The sequence below is a fragment of the Fusarium phalaenopsidis genome (genome assembly GCF_050370095.1).
Source record: "Fusarium phalaenopsidis strain FUZ10S chromosome Unknown contig_32312, whole genome shotgun sequence".
Taxonomy (NCBI): Eukaryota; Fungi; Ascomycota; class Sordariomycetes; order Hypocreales; family Nectriaceae; genus Fusarium; species Fusarium phalaenopsidis.
In genome coordinates, this window is record NW_028145401.1 from 37,166 (window position 1) to 59,134 (window position 21,969).

General features: G+C 50.9%; 3 protein-coding genes across 3 annotated transcripts; 1 reads left to right on the forward strand and 2 right to left on the reverse strand.

Moving 5' to 3' along the window:
* Positions 1-2,590: 2,590 nt before the first annotated feature.
* LRP88_11518 (uncharacterized protein) lies at positions 2,591-3,469 on the reverse strand (the record flags this gene model as incomplete). Its single annotated transcript, XM_083247944.1, has 2 exons — positions 2,591-2,993; positions 3,042-3,469. 2 exons carry the CDS (start codon positions 3,467-3,469, stop codon positions 2,591-2,593), a joined length of 831 nt encoding a protein of 276 aa, XP_083096283.1.
* A 203-nt stretch (positions 3,470-3,672) lies between these two features.
* On the forward strand, positions 3,673-6,513 carry LRP88_11519 (uncharacterized protein; the record flags this gene model as incomplete). The annotated part of the gene is made up of 3 exons (XM_083247945.1): positions 3,673-3,775; positions 3,828-3,978; positions 4,026-6,513. 3 exons carry the CDS (start codon positions 3,673-3,675, stop codon positions 6,511-6,513), a joined length of 2,742 nt encoding a protein of 913 aa, XP_083096284.1.
* Positions 6,514-21,273: 14,760 nt separating this feature from the next.
* Positions 21,274-21,758, reverse strand: LRP88_11520 (uncharacterized protein; the record flags this gene model as incomplete). Its single annotated transcript, XM_083247946.1, has 2 exons — positions 21,274-21,658; positions 21,715-21,758. The coding sequence occupies 2 exons, from the start codon at positions 21,756-21,758 to the stop codon at positions 21,274-21,276; spliced, it is 429 nt and encodes a 142-aa protein (XP_083096285.1).
* Between the last annotated feature and the right edge of the window lie 211 nt (positions 21,759-21,969).

Below are 21,969 nucleotides of genomic sequence, written 5' to 3' on the forward strand. Positions count from 1 at the left end.
AAGAAGCAGCTGCGAGCTTGGAGCCCTTTGTTCCGCGGAGGGAGGAAACTATAAATTGAAGTAGCATTCATCCGCAAGGCCATGATCCAGTCGGCCGCAATGTTAACCCGATCGAGTGCCAGACGAAGAGGGGGAGCCACAGGACGGCAACACGCCGAAATGCAAGCCGAGCAAGAAGAAGATGAGGCTGTTGGTCGACCGAATCATTGGCGCAGAGTTTATGCTATTATGCAATGTGATGGACCCCCTTGCTTAGGAACATAGTGCTACTGGGATCTAGAGCGAGGGAATGTGCATATCGGCCTGGATGGCGAGATTATGCAAGAGCTTGTCACTTATTCCGAGGAAGGCAACAGGTTTGAGGACCAGAAGGATGTGCCGCAGTTCATACGTGATTTAATTTATAAAAAGGACCGCCTTCGGGTGCAGCAGAAGGAGGACAGCAGGAAACGAAAGCGATAAGACTCGTCGCCAAGCTATCCAATCCAGATCACTAATGTCTTACCTCGGCTCTCCAATTAAACCTCAGCTGCAGTTGCAGCTGCGGCACCCGATGATCCCGATGTGGATGATTGGAATATTCCTGAGCCGAGAGATGACGCGATAAAGCGGTATTGCGCATGGCACTGTGCTTGGGTTAGCAGTGATGCTTGGAAGGCAAGTTTTCGGAAGGTGGCTGTGATTACATTTCAGCAAGGACTCGATCTCAAGCACGTCTATCAGCAACAAAGTGTTGATCTTTTCATCAAGGATAACGAAGCAGGTGTTTTCCTAAGTATTGCAACATCGTGAGTCTAAGATGTCAAAGAGTGGGTAGATAAGCTTAAAAAGGCTAGCAAATAGTAGGGGCCAAGTTCATCAATGTCTGTGGTTTTAGTATTAGCAAATATGGGACAATGCAGTACAGTGCCGGCCACCTCCAGAGGCCGCCCAGCTTTCTAAATAAAGTCTTTCAGCACGGACCCGGTCATGGCTAATGTGGCTTACGACAGTATACGACATGTAATGTTGGAAGGCGTCGCGCTTCAGGGGATGGGTGCAAGATGGCCCGTTGATCGTAGCAACTGATACGCCAGAATTCCGTGCAAGAGAGCGAGCGAGCGGTACGAGATGGGGGTCGCAGCGAAGCTGAAGTGATGTATTGAACCGCAAGGCAGCCGCACGGCATGGCAAAAAAAGGGGGGCGCTGCCGCCATTCCCCCGTTTTGATCGGGAACTTGACTGTGCGATGAAGCTCTTGATTTCTAACTAAATGAGTGACTAAAGTTGGCCTGTTTTACCCTTGGATCGGATCGTATTCGTCAGCTATGACGAAGTATTCCTCATGATCTATTTCAGCCAAGTTTTGATCCTTCTTGGTCATACAGCCCGTATGTTAGAGCGGCCTTGGTGATACGTTACGACAGCGAGCGTCGTGAATGCGTACTCTTCATATTCAATTTATTTCAAGTCTTACTGTGATAATTGCATCATTGTCTGCACACTCGCACCTGCACTTTTCTTCTGTTACCCAGCCAATAAGTTCATCTTTTTCCATACGAGCCCTAATCGACTCGTAATCATCGTCCTGAACCTCATGCCATTCATATTGAACGCGGCGAAAGTCGGCAGGTTTCCCGTGACAACCTATCCCAAAATATAGCTCCTTTCCCTGATCGGTCATTCTTTCAATCCACACCTTAGTATCTTTATTAAGCTCATTTCTTAACCATTCCTCTGGGTTCTGAATCCTAGACGAAGGTTTTGAGCGGTCAGACAAACATGGACTGAACGAGTTGATACCTACTTTGTCGAAAATGTGGGGAGGTCGGCGGTGCATAAAGAGCCTGTCCCCACCGCAGTCCCACCGCAGTAAATCGAGACCAAGTATCCATACGTTCTTTTCAGGGGGAATACGTGTGAGAGATATATATGATCGTGAGCTGGGTTTTGAATATGAGTAATCAAGTGTGGTAGGATAATGGTGAAGGAGAAAAGGAAAGACGAGGAAAGGTCGGGGCCGCCAGCAGTAGTGTTTGTTATAAGCATCTCAAAAATGGCACAGACGGGCCAGCTGAATCCCTATTCGCCACTGCGAGGCAGGCAGTGCGGCTGTGAGGCGGTGCGCTGCATGACGATTCGCGGGAAGGAAGCCTTGTTGGTTTTTTTTTTTTGGTTTCACGGAAGCGCCTGGTGGAGGCCTCCGCGTCGTGGGCGTTGGATTGTTTCCTGCCGTCGTGGGCTGCGTGCACTCAGGAGATGGTGGCTTTTACGGCCACGTTGCAATCTGCCACACTAAACACATCAGGGCTCTGCTTACTTACTTTGGAAAGCCAGGCGGCCTCTGCGACATACAATATGTCGTAGATATCAGATGTCGTGCATGTGTCGTTATATTACATCGCTTGAAGCCTGCCATAGTCAGCATCAGATAGTCGATGAACTATGTTATGTCAGAAGTCAGGGCTTATTCTGGACACGTTATGGTTGAACAGCAATGTATCTAGGTTTAGTTACATTTTCATAATGCCACTGATCTAAGCCTCAGAAGTAAACAAATCCTTGCCCACTATACATCATAGGTATAGACTGCCAACGGCAGAGTGCTGGCTTAATTGTCCCCATCTCTGCCAATGGAAAAGTGAATAGGAGCATTGCTGACGCCTGTCTGAACACCCCTGTTGTGGTCGCCAAAGGTGATCGTATTAGCGACTTGACCATGGTCCTTCCGCATATCTTCAGCCGCAGCTTGAATAGTTCTGGAAAGTTCTTCAAGTAACTTGAGAGACTGCTGTAAGGCAACCTTCTCAGTGCTTGCTTGGACTGTCGCGCTGGCCTGGTCATCGTCGTCGTCGGCTTCATCTATCGACGCAAGTTGAAGCTCGTCCAGCCTAGCATTCACCTCGACTAGCTGCTTTTCCGCTGCTGAGATCGCCGTTGTAATCTCAATCTCCTTCGTCCATACCATCTTTATCATTTCTTCGTTTGCATTCGTCTGTTGAAGGGAGCTATGCCTATTTCTCGTTAGTGCTATTATATCCTGTACCAGTAGGTGCACCTACAAAGTCGCAATGCTGACGACCGAAGTAAGCGTTGCTTTACAATTCTGCAGCTGAGACGACGTCGACGTTATCTGATCCTGTCTGAAGAAGCCGATTGCAGTCCGGTCGCGCCAAGATAGCTTTCCATCGTCACTATGCCGAGTCCAGCGACCAATCGCGGCTTGAAATTTGCTGCAAGACTTTTTGCATAGGGTCATCCCAGTCTTCGACTGAGAGACCACAGACTCGCCCAGGGACTGCCATTGTTGATCAGATACCTTCTGAAGAGAGGTAATCGCTTGCTCGATGGTCAGCAAGTCTTCCCCGAGTGATGCGATATCGCTAGGCGCGTCGATAATGGCCTGGATATCGTTTCGCAAGTGCCGCACGCATTGAAGAGCTGGTACAGCGATCCCGGCGACACCAGCTGTGATGCTGAAAGGGTCCATTGTCGAGTTGTCGAGAGGAAGCGATGCCGTGCCAACCCTCAGAATGTCCGCTGTGCTGCTGTGACCTAAGAGCGGGGTAACCTCGGGTCAGGCAGCAATCACGTCCCGTAGTGGCGGCTCAACAACTCAGCCTGACTTTTGTCAGCCAAAGACGCACATCCTGACGCTGCCAGATCTAACGTCGTCTCATCATCGATCCGACAATGGCAAACCCTGCTTCTTCCGTGATCTTTGGAGCTGGGAACCATGGGTTCCAAGTGGGGCAGAGCAATGCACCGATCCAAGCGAGTTTCCACCTTCCACCAGGTATGTAAGTTACATCAAGCTTAGCGCTGGGCCCTGCTGACCTTCTCTCTAGAGCCGCTAGAACCGACCCCGGACCCATTCGCGTCGATTCCCTTCCGCCGTGATCCTGCGTTCGTCGACCGCGGAGACGTCCTCAACCAGATCGACCTCCAATGCTCTGAGCCGGCTAGTCGTGTCGCTATAGTGGGCCTCGGTGGCGTTGGGTACGTTTTGGATGCCAAAGATAATGGCGAATCTAATTAGAAGACAGCAAGTCCCAGTTGGCCATTGAATTCGCCTACCGATTTGCGGCTCATTCGGCTGGAACATGGGCGTTTTGGGTTCATGCTAGTACGCAAGCCCGCGTCATCGAAGGGTTCAAGACGATTGCCGACAAAGTCAAACTGATAGGTCGCAATCAGCCCGAGGTCGACGTTCTCCAGCTTGTGTTCGACTGGTTGTCCAACGAACGAAATGGCAAATGGCTGTTGGTTCTCGATAGCGCTGACGACTACGATGTATTCTACGGCACAAGCGGAAACGTGAAGGACGGGCGGCCGCTGGCGACATACCTTCCACAAAGCCAAAACGGATGCATCATCCTTACCACGCGGAATAAGGACCTAGCCTTCAGACTGACTGGCGATTACCAAAAGATCCATGAAATCGGCTCTATGACACAGCAAGAGGCTTTGAAGCTCCTAGCGAACAGACTCGGATCGCTCTCAGACGCAGATGTCGCAGCTGAGCTTGTGACGTCACTCGATCTTATCCCACTTGCCATAAGCCAGGCTGCAGCCTACATCAAAAGGCGGGCGCCGCGAACCTGGCTTGTACAGTATCTCGCAGAGTTTCGAAAGAGCGAAAGCAAGAGAGTAGAGCTTCTCAGTCACGACGCCGGCGACCTGCGTCGAGACCTTCGTCAGGATGGAGGCGCGTCAAACGCCATACTGACGACATGGCGGGTGTCATTCGACCACATCCGTTCCAAAAGGCCTTCCGCTGCGGATCTCCTTTCACTGATGAGCTTCTTCGATCGGCAAGGGATCCCTGAGTCCCTCCTTAAGCCGTCAAAAGAAAACCATAACGGCGCACAAACGACAGGCCTTGAGACCACTGATTCAGAGTTTGATGGAAGTGACGACGAGACCAGAAGTGATGACGAAACCGGAAGCGACTTCGAGGATGATCTAGCAACACTAAGGGACTATTGTCTTATCATTTTGAGCGAGGCCGAAAATACGTTCGAAATGCATGGGCTTGTGCAGCTGTCGACGCGAAGATGGCTGAAAGATCGTGGACTTCAAGAGAGGTTTCAGGAGCAGTATATAACACGAATGGCGGATGCGTTTCCAACTGGGGACTACGAGAACTGGACGGTATGCCAACCGCTTTTCGCCCACGCTGAGGCAGCAGTCGAGTACCAACCAAACGAGGATAACCTAAAGGAGAGATGGTCAGACCTCTTATACAACGGCGGGTGGTATGCGAGGCTACAGGGCAGATACGCCGTTGCAGAGCGAATGCTTTCTAAAGCGGGAAGGACTCGCGAGAAGTTGCTAGGGAAGGATCATGAGGAAACTCTAGCCAGCAAATCATTGCTTGCATTGATATACCGCAATCAAGGTCGATGGAAGGAAGCGGAGAAGCTACAAGTGCAGGTGATGGAGACTCGCAAGACGAAGCTTGGCGCAGATCATCCGCATACTCTGACGAGCATGGGTAGTCTCGCATCGACGTATCAAAACCAAGGCCGATGGGAGGAAGCGGAGAAGCTACAAGTGCAGGTGATGGAGACTTCTACGACGAAGCTTGGAACAGATCATCCGCATACTCTGACGAGCATGGGTAGTCTCGCATCGACGTATCAAAACCAAGGCCGATGGGAGGAAGCGGAGAAGCTACAAGTGCAGGTGATGGAGACTTCTACGACGAAGCTTGGAACAGATCATCCGCATACTCTGAGGAGCATGAATAATCTCGCATCGACGTATCAAAACCAAGGCCGATGGGAGGAAGCGGAGAAGCTACAAGTGCAGGTGATGGAGACTTCTACGACGAAGCTTGGCGCAGATCATCCGGATACTCTGACGAGCATGAATAATCTCGCATCGACGTATCAAAACCAAGGCCGATGGGAGGAAGCGGAGAAGCTACAAGTGCAGGTGATGGAGACTTCTACGACGAAGCTTGGCGCAGATCATCCGGATACTCTGACGAGCATGAATAATCTCGCATCGACGTATCAAAACCAAGGCCGATGGGAGGAAGCGGAGAAGCTACAAGTGCAGGTGATGGAGACTTCTAAGACGAAGCTTGGCGCAGATCATCCGGATACTCTGGCGAGCATGAATAATCTCGCGGGGATATATAGGAACCAAGGTCGATGGAAGGAAGCGGAGAAGCTACAAGTGCAGGTGATGGAGACTTGCAAGACGAAGCTTGGAGTAGATCATCCGCATACTCTGGTGAGCATGAATAATCTCGCATCGACGTATTGGGACCAAGGCCGATGGGAAGAAGCAGAGAAGCTATTTATGCAGGTGATGGAGACTCGCAAGACGAAGCTTGGAACAGATCATCCGCATACTCTGAGGAGCATGGCTAACCTCGCTTTCACATGGAAAAGTCAAGGTCGGCACGAAGAGGCGCTGGCTACAATGGAGAGCTGCGCGCAGAGGCAACGACAAGTTCTTGGCCCCTGTCATCCGCTCACAAAGGAGTCTCTATCCACCTTGGATCACTGGATTAATGATTAGATATTTTCTTCTATCCTTCTAATCTTAAAGACCTATGGGTTTCGAACTATACTTTCTAGAAATAATATGTTTAAAAATGATGTCTGAATGCATCGCGTTTAAAAATTGACGGTTTTACTGGTTTTGTTGCTAGTAGTTAAGTTTAGATCTACAAACGTATATATACTTTAAGAAGTGTTCTGGGGAAATCTTTGTCGGAATCCGGCAGAACTTGAAGCTAGTTCTAATGAGGTATAATGTGTGAAGACTGTCTCATTATGGTCCGAGCGCTGTTATTTATGAAATAGTTCCACGGGGGATGAAGCCAATTTCGCTCCTTACTGTAGCATGGATCTTTGTTCTCTTTCCTAATGAATAATATTACATATTTTATATATCGTGAGGTTCCTCCACAGACAACCCAGCATGGCGAAAATGACCTCGGGCACTTATCTGCCGAGAGCCAACGACCTTAACACATAGCCTCAGGAATGTCTTAAAATCTGCCCTAATAAGACCCAGATGCTCATTCTAATGTTTCTTAATGTATGCCTTCAGTTCTAAGAAGAACTCTTCAATGGGATTAAAATCTAGCGAGTAGGGTAGCAAGAAGAATACCTTTATACTCGCATCTGCGCAAAGCTATTCAATCCTTTCCTTATTGTGCCATGATGCGTTATCCATCACGAGGACAGAATTAGGCTCTGGCCACCTGCCGCAATGATGCAATAGCTGCTGAACGAAGTCCTCAAACCAGGCAGCATCTGTTGACCCTGTGTAAATACGCGAAAGGAGGATGCCATTCACAGTATACGCCGGAAGGATTTGGTATCATATGTCACGGTTAAGTTCGTTGACCTTAATGGGAGTCTTCCCTCGTGGGGCCTAGCCCATACGTCGCTACCCGGCCTTCTTATCACAGCCAGACTTATCAATAAAGACGAGCTATTCGACGTCATATTATGAAACTCTATATAAATATAAACTTCATAGCTCATCGTCTCGCTGCTATGCGACATATCGATAAGTTTTCCTAGACTATCCTATCTCTTTTAGCGTCCGGCTCATAGTAGAGAGCGAGACTTCTACTCCTATCTTATCTTGAAGGAATGCAGTTATTTCACATCGAAACATATCCGGCTGCTATAGTAGCTGCCTACATAGGATCTCTTGCATATACGGTGTAATGTAGCTACCTCGGCCGACGCGGATCAAAGGGTTCGACGGGGTTACTCGTGCTTTCGTTGGTGGGACGCCTCGTCGTTTCAATCGTTGTCTCCGAACCGTGCGGTCGCAGCAGCCAACAGATTCGGCTATTTCGTTAGTCAATAAGCCACTCTCAATCATAGCATCGATCTGATTATGTTGGGAGAGACTAAGCCGTGATGCCATGGCGTGGTTGGAAAGTGCCTGCTGTGGCTTTGTGGAGGATAAGCAGAAAATTGCGGTAATCTGGGAGCGGGGTTAGCAGGCTTGCAATTTCATTTGTGGCCTTGCTGCCTGGCGCGAGCTATTTCTGGTTTTGTTATGCCCTTCGCTGCTAAGGTACGCGCCGCGTGTCACCACGCACGGTACCAGCCACAATGCGCCACCGCCATGTGGTCTGTGCGGAAAGACATTTAATCTGCGATTGGTGGACACTCTTTGCGGCCGCTACTGTATCTCGTCGGCCAACGAACAGGGTACAGTCCTGAAATAACCAATGATGTCCTAAACCAGACTGTTGGATCCCGAGCCAGCGCCCCATAAAAGAGAGTGCTGCGCCCGTCTTGCCGACCCTTTTTTTTTTTTTACCGATTCATATCAGCAGGTGCGTACACAAGCTGCCAGCTCAATCTTTAATTGAGTTTCCCTTAGTCGCATTTTGCCAGGTTTCGACATCTCGTTATGGCGCGGACAAGTCTTAATCTGCGTTCTGGTGCGGCGCAAATAAAGACATTAATGGAGGATTTAAACCCGAATTTTGAGACAATGCGGACTTCGCCAAGTTCTTCGCCCCGGTCCGATTTCGACCCCGCCATTGGCGAGACCATTGTCTGCGCGCCCTTTCCTGTGAGCGAACTGCCGGACGTCTAGTCAACAGTGTGTTAATACAGGCAATCTTACCCAGGGTGACACAACAGAACAATACCGGCATCAAGGCCCCACGAGATCAGTATCTTTCGACGAAGTCTTCCAAGACGGCAAAGCCCAAGTTAAACGAATCATCATCCAGTTTCCAGTTTCTAAAGGATCGTGGTTTATTCTACGATGCGATGAACACGATCATGATTTTAAGTACCCTCCTCTTAGAGGTGCTGGGGCCCATCTGAGGAGTGAGAAGCATGGTTGGCTACGAAATCCATCTGATACGCTGATCGTCTGGCATTTCGGGGTTGAGGTGTTAAACTGCAACGCTGAACTGGCGGAGAAGAATAATCGTGCTGCTCTCAAGGCTGATGAGGGCAACATGAAACGTTCAATTGCATCCATCACAGATGGGATCTCTGGACGACAGACCTGGGGATCGGAGCAGACACCAAAGGCTACCAAGTACAACCGGACTAGAGTCGGCCGACATGGCGGTTCTAAATGGCAGTGGAAGCGAAAAAAGCATGAGGGAATCCCCGACCCAATTCCAGGACGAATATATATGGCATACTGGGAGATGGGGAAAAATTGGTTGCCCGCACTACTTCTACCTCACACCGGCCTAGAGGAATTCGGTATACCGAGCACACTAGAGAGACTTGGCTTGATTGAACACCTACCGGAATGCTACGAGTACAATCCAGGAACAAAACATCTCACGCGGAAGAACGAATATGAACGCGGTGGGCCACGTTTCCTGGAGCGGAAATTTCCCGTCTTATACTTTGACGGAAACAAGTTCCCAGATGGAAGCCCGGCAGATTGGGTGAGTGCAGGAGATTTGCAGGAATTAGATGTGTTTCGTTCCTCGTTACGTCTTGTGCCGAATTTGAAGTTTGCAAGGGATTATCTCCGGGGGCGCGAGGAAAAAGAGACCCGGGATGCAAGAGAATGTAGAGAATGTTCGGCTCCTTCGTCAGACAGTGAGTTTTACCGGTGGAGTCCTGATTTTGGCTCATGCTAAACCAAAACAGGGCCAGATTCTGAGACAGGATCATCGTCTTGCGTCGTGGGAAGAGACAGTCCTATCCAAGATAGCATGACCCCGTTGATGGGGCCTACTACTGGATCAAGGTCTCGAGGAAGGGAAGTCTCTTTATCGTCAGACAGGGAATCGAAAACATCCCAACTAAATCCCCTGCCGGCGCAAGTCTATTCACGTTGTTCCGGGAATGCCCTCGGGTCCGAATGGAGCAGTGTTTCAGGTACAGAGCAAACCATCAGTGCTAACACCGGCTTGCAAATGGCTGATCGGGAAGTGCATTGCCGAACGATGATAGAAGGCCAGGCAGATTATACGGCAGAGTCCTTGGCCTGCACTGCACGAGCTAGTCTTGTCATGTCTGCTTCTATTGGCTCGAGCCAGGTGATGCAGGACTCGACAGCTGAGCCATTCCATGAGAGGGAGGCCATGTTGTCCCCAAAAGTTCTCCTACGACAGCCCCAGCTCGATCAAAGTCACCAAGGCTGCCAGGGTGCATCTGAGCTTGAACCGAGGAGCGATACAAACACTGAGCAAACCCTCAGCACTGATGGTCGCTTAGAAGTTACTGATCCCAAAGCAATCCATACCCGTATTTCGGACGATGAAATGTCTGATAAAGGCCGACTAATCACAGAAAGCGAACTGTCAAGTGTCCAAAATACCAACGGAGTGATGCAGATCGACAGTGGTCTTTCAACTAAGGCCATTGACAGAAGCATCACCCGTACGCATCTACCAACATCAGGTTCAACGAGCCTTGTTCAATCACACGGCAGCCGACCTTCTTAACCTGAAGACGAAATCAATCAATCTCTACTTCCCGGGAGAAATACAAGGATTTACAGCAAGGCAACCCCGGCTACCCTCAGCTCAGCTGCGAACTGCTCAATGGCATGCCGGAGATCTTGTCCCACCTGACAATGAACCTAACTCTAGTCGCCACGCCATACAAATGTTGTCGCACCACGATTCCATGACAAGCACCGAGAATTCGCAATCAGGGATAGCCCACGCACCACAACCAAACCGTCCGATCACAGATTGGGATTTAATGAGCGGACCACAGGTAGCGAAACCTCGGGACGCCGCCAATCAAATTACAAATACCTCTCTTTCCGAAGCACAACAAACAACATCCCACGCCCTGATTCCGAAACCCTCGCTCACAACCCCGACAAGTGGATCTCAACCTAGGGAATCTGGGATATTGCCAGGTCAAGTTCAGAGTGTGCGGTCTGTTCCCATCAGCACTGAAGTCAACTCTACCACCCCTATCGGCCGGCTGTCAACGCCAAGACGTCGGGCTCCCATAGTTCCAACTCGCAATATTCCACCTGCAAGTACGAGATCTTTCGAACGATCACACTTAGGAACACTTTACAGATCAGACTCGGGAACAGTCTCATTGATACGCGAGCCGTTCATGGTTACAACATCACGAAATCGCCCCGTGGAAACGTCATTGAAACCTCCAGTCAAACCACTAGCCCAGCCACCGATCAAATCACCGCCCAAGCCCCCGGCCGGGCCTCCGATCCCATATTCTGCTCAGATGGAAACGGATGAGCCACGATTTGGCCAGCTGCCGCACGAGGTCCCACCGTACTTTCTTAAACGCCTGCAAAAATTGACGGGAAGCCAAGATGATAACCCCCTCATCTCTGCATTTCTTGTGAACGGTCGGTACCTCTGCCCCTGGTGCCAGAGAAAGTTCGGTCGCACCGTCAGTTTCACGGATCATCTAGTCTTAGACCACATCAGATCGCCCGATCCGAAAGGACCTATCACATCACGAGCCAGGCCAGACGTTAGCATCGATAGCGGCATAATCGACTTGACTTCTGAATCATAGGGAAAGTCTATAGTGTTAATTTTATTTCTATTACTCAATTTTTGGCTCCTTTTATCGACTCTTATCTCAAACTTGAATAGTCATAGGATTTCCTATACCATGTTCGCGCGCTGGGATTCATTCGGGTCGTCCATGTCGATAGGAGCTAAATACGCGGAAGTTATAAGATAACTACCATGCATTAGACTTGCTTCGATATTGTTCTTTCCCCAAGCATCAAAGTGCGCGCTATCCCCAATATTCCTGGGCACCTAGAAATCTTTTTTTGAAAGGCGAACAAGCGCGATGTCATGACAAAGGATTCCATCGTTGATCGGGTATACTACCCCCAACATCTGCTGCTACTGAATACCAAATTTATGTGCCGATAGGGTCTCCTACTTACATACCTAGTATGTAGTTAAACATTTGCCGATTTTCGCCTTGATTATGCGTATTAGCCTCTCGTATGCCGACCAGGGGGTGGTTTACTATTACATGAGTTGCAGTTTAGATTCAATTCATACCCGTTACGATATGCCTGCCCCGCCAATCAGGATAGATCGAAGTGGGGCGCCCGCGGATTAGTATTCATCCGAGGTACTTCGGCTGATCCCGGTTCTCCTTCCAGACATTCTCGTGGTTCTTCGCCTTGCTCAACCAGCCGGCTGGCCTTCACACGTTCGTTTTTGTCTCTACTCTACCTACTGCACGTAGATTCACCCGCCAATTATCTAACTAATCAATCAATCAAATTCGTCTGCACCGCCCGAGAAACATGAACGATGAGACCAGTCGGCGCACTCGCCATTTGCCGGAACGCGCTCGTGGTTCACGTGTGTCGTAGACGCGTCAAAGCCCCCAACGCTTGCGATCGCCACCGGCGAAAAGGAGAAAACGCCATCGCACGCAAGATGGATCGTCTGCACTAGAAGAAGCAACAGCATCTGCCTCTATTCCAACGCAAAAAAAATTCCCATTTGACTACAAAGGGGAGCCTCGGCCTGAAGAACAGTTCGCAGGACCACTCCTTAGCTCGACTAAGTTACCTTTGAGCACAATTACGGTCCACCAGCAGGAGTTGATCATCGATCTAATCCGGGAACGCGCAAAAGACACCAAGGGCAGTACTAGCAGGCTCGAAAAACGCCTCGACAACGCATACGCGACGTTAGAGTGGTGGGAGGCAGTCGGGTGCGAGTTCTGCTTTGTCATGAATGGGAACGCGCAGCCGGGTCACGCAATGGAGAAATGTGATCGCTGGCACGGCTGCGACAAAGCAAGGTCGATTCTCAACTGGCTGGAGAGCCTCAGTATCCCCAAGTTCTTGGGGGACCCTGGCTCCTGCAGTATGTGCGCGCATACGTGGTTCCTATGCGGAGATATTTGCCTGTCCCAGAGCATCCATGATGCAGGATCCAAACAGGAGAAGGCAAGACTGGTAAAGGAGCTTCAATCGCAGCCGAGCTTCGATGGCCACTGCGAGCGAAAACCAATCATGAGGAGGGTCATCGCAGCTCTTTGCTCATATGACGACCAGTTCTTTGCCAAGATGCTGGCCAAGTTAGCATCAGATAACGATGATGTGGACCTGTCACTAGAACGGAGCGCCCAAGCCTGGTTCGAGCATCGAATTCCCCACAAAGACAGCTGGATACCAAGGCTCCTCTTCATCTTTGAGGCATTGATAGTTGGCTTTTATGTCCGACAGAATTATCGGCTAGGATTGCCACCGTTCGATAACCTACCCCAAAACCCGCCTGGGGTTTGTCGGAGTAGCGTAGCCCCAACCAGGCTTGATGTGCCTGAATCGACCCCCAATCGGCCTGATGGAGACATTGTGGTGAAGAGGTGGGCAGCGACCGTCGACTGGTGGTGGCTGAAATGCAGCTACTGCATTGGGAGCGGATGCAAGGGCGAAGCCGTCCTTCATGACCTGCGCGAATGCGCATACGGTGGTGCCGAAGCAATAGAAAGCGAGTTTGGCAACGCCATCTATGCAGAAGGAAGAGCCCCGGGCACTGCATGCCACCGCTGTTACCTGCCTAGGCAGCTCTGTGGCAAGTGGTCGAAAACTAGCGGTGGTGGTTGGATTGAGAGGGACGAATTGGAGTGGACTTGCCGATATGGAAAGCACCTGCTCCGTGATACAATCATTGGGCTCTACCAATCCCATGCTCCGACGTTCATGAACGACATGCGGAATGCGGCGGCGCAATGGTACGAGAACGAGCATATGGCGCTAAGCCCGGTAGTCGACGACGAGATGGTGGCGGACTTCCTCCTTCAAGGGTTCACAAACAGAGGCGTCGGAGGCATTGAGATGATGCGACAGCTTGCGCTCTGGTCAAGGACGGTCTGGTATCATAAAGTGGCTGATGAACTCTTGCCTCCAGACGATGACGAAGGTGGTCACCAGAGCCAATTGTCCAATACCGACATCTTCGGCCTGCATCCTTCAGCCCGGTCGAATCGGCCTGCCCGCTTACGACGCTGCGAATCTGTGAGCCTAGAGGTACGATCAGCCCGAGCTCGTTGCTCTGTTCAAGAGAAACTAGATGGTTCATTAATCCATCGGTATCACCACCCTTTATTGAACCCGTATAAGCCATCAGGGTCAGCCAGGCCTATCAGCACATGGTCGAAGCAAGACATATCACTGTGGTGCGAGAGGAGACACTGGGAATATCCGAATCCAAACTGTTGGCGCGAGAACTGGAGGGATGATCAGAGCAACGATCTTGTCAACGAGGAGAAGGTCCAGAAGCAACTAGAGCGATGGTCTGTCCGATGTCCGCTCTGCCTTCTCTACCGAGATCCCGCCTGCGGTGAGCATCCCCTTTCAACATGCCCCCGAGTCGAAGGGTGTCGGGCACGCTCCATCCGCGCCCGTCTCTGGGAGGGGATAGTAGAGCTTCAGGCAAATGGGATACAGGGATACGGCCCGGTTCCTTGGTGCGGAGACTGTGGTCTGCCCCGGTCTTGCTGCCCTGCGTGGGTGAACCAAAGCGCAGCAGACACGGCCTCCGAGTGGGACGCGCCCTCGTGGGGAGGAGATGAGTATGCCTGTCAATCATCGCTCGCGCGAGGGTGGCAGATGCAGGATGGGAGCCAATGCGAGTTCCGCGAAATCGTTGTCAACGCAGTCTCGGCCATGTGTGCATTCTCCCTTTCAGGTGGTCCTGGCACCGACACGGACACGTTCTGGGACCAGATTGAGGCCTGGCGTAGCCAGAGCGATATCCGCTTCAACCAGCATTGGGGGACAGAGGGGTGGCTCCTCTCTCCAATGCCGTGGGGTAGGCAAGACGTCATGGTCATGTTGTGCATCTTCTGTCGGTTGGATGTAGTTGTGGAAGATCTATGGATCGAGAAGGAAGTCGACCGGCGTCGAGCCGAATTGCATCTCCCGAGCCCCGAAGTGAATTATATCATCATCAAACAACAACGCCAACCCCGCCTTGATCCCCAGAAGAGCAAGACGGTAGCGAAAAGAGATGCCCCAGATGAGGACGCTATGTCCTTGCAGCGCTCCAACATCCAAGAGGCACTCGATATGGCAGAGTATGAGGGAGAGCGCTCATCTGGGTATTGGGGGGACACCGCCTACTTATCCACCCTGGGAGCGCGTGTGCGAGCATGGCGTAGGGGCGGAATTTGCTGTCAACTATGTTTGGCGTACGAATGGAGCGAGACTTGCTATCTCCATGATATGGAAGCGTGTACGTTGCGCAGCGAATCCAAGCCCGCGATGACGTTGCTACACAGGTGGTCGGGGATTCGGGGGGCTGAGAAGGGGGAGGGAAAGCAATGTTTGCGATGTCGTTTCCCGAATGTAGTGTGTCGCCCTATCAACTATGAGGATGCCGATGACAATAGGGGCAGCGTTATGGGAGAGGGCAGTGTGAGCTGTTGCGGGGTAGAAATATTATGTCGTACAGTTGCGGCGTTGCTAACAGTAGCGGATGGCGTACTAGGGGATATGGTTATCCAGGAAGAAATGGGCAAGGAAAAGTGGGATAAAGACTATGATCGGTTATCGCGGGAGTGGATGGGGGAACAGGTCCGTATTGGGAACTCTACTGCTCCACGGATCGTTCGAATATTCCAACGGCTCTTAGATGGATTCAACGGATTAAACCGGACCGTGTGGAAGAAACGAGTTTAATCATACATATATAGCTATAATTCTTGATTCGACACCACTGGCTCCGACTTATCGGAGGTGCTTCTGTGGCACCAGCCGAAGCTATAAATCACGACCGGGAAGTCAAGCTGGAGAGGTAGAATTGGCGATGCTTCGCAACCCCGTTGACGAGCCACGACTTTTCTTCGTCTGCGCGAATGCCCGCAAACCAGGGTTCATCAATTTTGTTCATCCCGGCTACGATGGCGGCGATGACAAAAGCCACGTCCTGTTGTCGCTAAGGGCACTCGACGACGAAGACATCGACTACGCAACAGCCCACACCGCGTGCGGCATTTTGGCTGCAAACCGGTGGGACGGCATCTTTTCTCGAGATAGATACAGGGCCCAAAAGGTCAAGAGACCTCAAGATGGGGGTTCCACGCGATAACCGATACTTCTATCACCTCCCTTATGGACCAGGCTCCAACGGAATCTGTCCTTGGGCGTTGAGCCAGAGCGAGTCGGTATCAACAACGGCCATTGGTCTCTCAGCAACTATGCCGACGGGGTGTTATCAGCCCATCTGGTTCCATCTGCATAGTCGAACTGGTGGTCAAGAAATCACATGGTAAGATGAGAGAATTATAGCGTAACCTTTCTCTGAACTGAGGTCTTGGTTTAAAGGTGAAACTGACACTCGCTATAGCATGGACGGATACGGAGAGACGAACTTGTTCTCTACGAACCCGATGAACGCCGCAGCCAACTATACTCCACTACGCAACGATATCTATAAAATATTCAACGAGCGCCACTTGTGCCTAGTGTTAAAGGAGCCACGCTCGAATAAGTTCGCCGATAAGGGCGAAAGGGTGGTAGTACTGAGATAATTAGAAGCCGAGTCAACTTCCCCTAAAGGCGATAATTGCCGGACGGACGAGATTATGAATGACAATATCCCACCCAATACAGCCTCTCAGGCTAGGCTTTACCTTATCGCTCACGTCTTCAACTCTACGCCAAGCGGACAGCTTCCGAGACTATGGCATAACCAGCTACTCCACACCCTACCATCGACAATATCAGTTGAGTGCCTCTTTGCCCGATTTACCTGGACTGTTTCCTCACCAACTGTCTTCCGCGACTTTCTTTACGCAACAGAGGCATTATCTAATCTCGTATGGGACCCTAGAAAATCTGAGCATGAGGTGCAAGAGGTTAGCCCAGAAAGATATCGGGCCATATATACTGCTTCAAGGTCTTTAAGTGACAGTCCGACGAAGAGATCTTGCATTAATATCGATAGGCAACGGGAAGAAGACAACAGACGGCCAAAGGAGGACGAATAGGCAAGGGAGTGGAGCAATAGCGATGAGTGAGATGGAGACAGTGGATATCAAGCTAACATACGGCCGCCTGGGGAAGCGTCATCAGAGACAGAGGTTGAAATCTAGTACTGCTTGGGATGGGTTGTTGAAGTTGGATCCAGACCTGCATCGCTGAGGAGTGCTCGCAATCTCTTGGGTTAGTCGATGGAGAAAGTCAAGGTATATTTGTGAGAGCCCTCTAGTCCGGCGTTCCCCGTGGGAGCTGCCACTCCCCACGGGGGATAAGACGAGATAGAGTTCCCCTCAAATTACTGCGCGTAGCTGCGATACGGGCTCTGCTCTAGGGCAAACCACCTCTTCTTCCGTTATAGAGTTGCTTACGGCCGAGAGCCAGGCGGCTTATAGCGCTTGAGGCGGTTGCGTCGGCCCGGCCCATAGCCTGGCTTGTGTTGCGTGGTGGCCCTTTCCCCGAAGAGGGCCAGCAGCCTAGATGCCCTCCCATCAGTGCACAGGTTGGCGCAGGGCCAATTGGGACACCTACGGAGCTAGGTCGGTGAGTAGGTTGTTGGGGAAATCATCGCTAGCATCCGCGACGAGGCACGGGGCGAAAGCAGAATCCGGTGTGGAGCTGCAAGTTGTTTGGTGGCCAGCATTTGGCGCTGGAAGATATCGGTGCTTGTATAGGTGTTTTTATCATTCTTCAGTTCAAGAGTAGCCATGGTTTGGTCGTGCGACAATCACTCGACATTCAGTCCTGTAACCTTGGGGTGCCCTCTTCCAACCTCATGTTGCCGCACTGCATGAGGAAAGTTGGCCCGCACTTATGCATGCTGATCAGACAGAAACGAAGACGCGAATGGGCCATTTCTTGAGCAGCTGAGGGTACAAACAAGACCTACTGGCCCGCGAAGTGTGACAAGACGTTGACATGGAAACGCCGTGACCACGGCTAGGGACGCCCGTTCAATGGTAAACACGTCAAGCTTCAGAAAGGCCAGCCGTGGGGTTACTCTGTCATAACTATGCTATGCTAGTTAAGGCAAGGTCCAAGAACGGCTCGCGCCGAGCCTTGCTTCGCGGTCAATCTAAATTGGGTTGGAGCCATCTTCCAATAGTTCGGCCAATCCAAGGCCAGATCGCCAGCGGCGCGAATGGCGATACGAGACCTGCCAACCGGGCACCAATATTATGCTCCCAATGTGTTCAGCCGATTGTTATTAAAGTTTCTTGATCTCAATGCGTCGAACAAGGACTGAAGAAGCAGAAACATTCGTAACATCGCTTGAGGGCCCTCTGGCCAGCTTCTAAAGCCCTCGGTGCATGGCTTCGACGGAGAGTGGTGGATCAGGGACCCTGAGGGTAGATCTACGTTATATCTGCGGAAAGAGAAAACTGCGTCGATCCATTACCGTTTTAGTTTTAATGGAAACCCTTGTCTAAGGCAAGTGATGGTGGGTATCGAATCTTAGGTTGCGCTTGATTGGCTGGCTGTGGGGGAAGGCGATCCCGAGGCCGGCCGGGACGCGTTTATTAGCTTTTTGGTCTCTGGCCGGTGTGGGAGGCTACGGAGCAAGAAATCGCGGTGGGGCAGAGGGGAAAGAAACTGTCAACTCAGCCGCAAGGGGAATAATCGCCGTGGTATCTTGCCTCGGCTGAGAGGTGAGACAAAAGGTTATAGCCATACGCACTGGCAGCATCAAACCGTAGTAGGTAGGCTGGCCCGCCCCGTGCAGATCGCTTAGAGTCGCCTAGATGATCTGCGTTATCTATTCGCCCCCAGGAAAAACTTGCAGCTGCATTGCAGATATTGGTGTGGCCTTGCTATCTTGCCTCACATAACACGAAGACCTAGGAGTTGGTTGTCTACCGGCAGCAGCCAAGGCGGATAAAACCGGCAAGATGCGGTGTTTTCTTGGCTGGTGTTGCCAGCAACGCGTTGACCCATCGTTGCCTGATGCCCAAACCTGCAGCAACACCAAAATAGTTATGCACTCTGCCGTCTGAACTGCGCGTCGCTTTGGTCAAGCTGAGGTGGCAAGCGGAAGGGTTGCGAGGGCGCGTGATCAGCCATGCTACATTTGAGGGCGGCCCGAGCGGTGGTCAGTGATCAAAGGACCCTCTTTGAGTTGATCAAGGCATGCACCCTGATAAGGCATGAAATCCCTTCCGTTGTAATTGCAGCCTGGTAGTTCTTGGTGTAGTGGATCAGTATTGTGTGTGGGACGTAGTGTTGAGGTCAGAGGAGCAGCGTGTCCGCGATTGCTGTTACTGAACAGGATTAGTGCGAGGCGCAAGGGCGCTACTGCAAATGAAGTTTAGTTTTGACCCTAGTTTTGACCACGAAATTCTGATTGGTCTGCAGGCGGCAGAGCGAGGACGAGGACAATGAGTTGCAAGAGAGATAATATCACAGAGTGTAGAAATAAATGTTAAAGCAGCATTTACGATGTTCCGAGATCTTATGAAGTAGATATAATGCGCAGTGAATAATTTTCGTCTTTGCTCTACTCCTAAGTATAGTCGTGATTTCAGTAATGGCGGTAAGGCTTTTTTTCTGTCTTCTTGGGCTTCTTAGCTAGACTGGGAGTGTACTAGGCTATGAATCTTGGTTGTGTTGAAAACTAAAAGTGCTTATTGCCCTCTGGATGAGGTAGGGAGGCTGGATCGGGTATAGCCTGTTACGTCAATGATTCATGCCGCGCTTCTTTACTTGTCAGCACTGCCGCAGAGGTGTGGTAATACTGTGTAACCATCAGGTACGCTGCAAGGTAGCCCAAGATAGCTGTTGGGCATCAAAATATTTTGGGAATAAGATTTGCTCATTACTTTTCGGTGTTTCTCCGCCAGAAGATAATATCTTCAACCAGACCTAAACCTACGAGCTTCGATCAACCATGAGGGATACATGTCTCAATTGCACAAACGTCGAACAGCTTTATGCTTGCTCGCAGTGTGACCTGAATCTCTGCCACATCTGCATTGGATTTCACCACAGCCGATCTGGGCATGAACCAAAGATTGATTCCAAGGAGCAGAAAGCCGTGAAATGGATGCTAGGGAAGGTTGGGAAGTGGGTTGAGTTAACCAAGGAGAAGCTCTTCCAACAGGACGAAAGTACAAAATGGTTTGGCATATGGAGGGACAAAGATAAATTGCTGTGGCTTATCGAGACACCGCGCTTCGAGCACCTCTTGCTGGAATCACGAAACAGGTCCGGATGCATTCGTACATTCCCAAGACTCGTTTCCTTTGTTGGCCAATCTGGGGTCGGCAAATCCACTATAGGTAAGCCTCGACCAAATGGCCATTCAGTTCGGAACAAGCTTAGTGACGAAACCCACGATAAAGTCAGAGGTCTCATGTCCGCTAGAGGTGGCGAGGGGTTGAACGAACATGAAAGTCCCCTGGCTGCCATCGCGGACGGCGCCCCTTGCAGATCCACGACGGGCGAGGTAAATTTGTACGCAGATCCCGCCACGTTCGCAACAGATAGTCCTATCCTCTTTGCGGACTGCGAGGGCTTCGACGGAACAGAGCCTCTTGCGGCCCAGCATCAGAAACGATGGTATTCCAAAGACATCCGCTACCGAGACTACCGGATCGGCGAGACTAGCACGCACACCACCGATCGGACCAAAGCGGCTAGGGAGATATACCCACGCTTCCTGTACATCTTCAGCAATGTGATATGCTTGGTGGTTGAGCAGACTAGATTAGTTTGTGATGCCATCATCAGCTTGCTGAAATGGAGCCAGATCTGCACCAGCAATGTGGTGAACCAATTCTCAGTCCCGTCGGCAATCGTCATCATCAATAATTGGGATCCCGCAGAATGGAACCCTCCTAAAGTTGATGATCACAGGACCCTAGAGGAAGAGATTTTCATGACAATGGCGGAGGGAGATTTGACCAACACCGTCATCGGGGACCTAATGGCAAAGGTACGTTGTTCAGAATACGTCCAGGAGGCTGTCCTCTCCAACTTCACACATCACTACAACAAGCCCCTTCAGTTTACGAATTTTCTAGACTCAAGCCCTGAGACTGATCAAATTTCCTAACGTAGGGCAATGTCTCTACTGTTCAAGACCTCGTCAAACTTCACTACTCGTCATTCACAATCCGTTGTATCCCCCGAACTCATTGTAACGGGGTTGCAGTGTCCAGCCCGGCCAAAGTAATGAGTTGTCTCGAGGAGCTTGGGCGTTGCATCGATGATGACTCAGGCATTGTGAGCCACGAGCGGCAACAAACCTGGGCACGTCACGACTCTGGACAAATGCAGCTGCTGTTCCATGATGCTTTCAAACACTTGGCGAGTGGAGATCCCAAACCCTTTGACTTCGGCAACAGCCGCAACCGGATGGAGCTACCCGGTTCAGCGACCGACCATCTCAGCAATTTCCTTCATCTCGTTCTCGGGAAGGACAGTACAGAGCATCGTGCCGACTTCACTGCCAAGGCGATCGCAGAGTCCTTGGTTATCGAGGCCGTCAATCCTGAGTTGGTGGCCACTCCCGGTTCCGTTCTTAGCAACGAACTCAAAGAGAAAATCGCCGCAGCGGCTGAAAAGTTCTCGAGCCAGAGCCTTGTCTGCGCTTTCGTGGGTCCAGGCGGTGAGAAGTGTACCAACACCCGGAAGGGTCACGACAGAGGACATCAAAGCTGTGGAGGGGAACCGGTCAGCGGGGAATTTGATGCCGCAGGATTTGAGGTGGTCAAGTTCGTGACTAAAGTGGAAGAGCGAGTTCGAGAACTGATCTCTGAGGTCAACACACAACTGGCATACGAACGGCGGAATTGGATGGTGAAGACTCACCTGAGCACACTCCATTGCAATTCTGCATTCCTCCTAGCGGCCATTGCAGACTCGGGAAATACTGCGGGAGGCCATTCCAATTTGCCATGCTTCGGCTGTTTGATACGAAAGCCCGAGTATCGTCTTCCATGCGGCCACTGCATATGCGGAACCTGTATCGAAAGATTCCAGGATCAAGACACCGTTTTCAGTTCTTTTCACATTGCCAGGCATAGCCAGTGCTTCCTATGTCACTCTAAGGAGCCAAATGGCAGC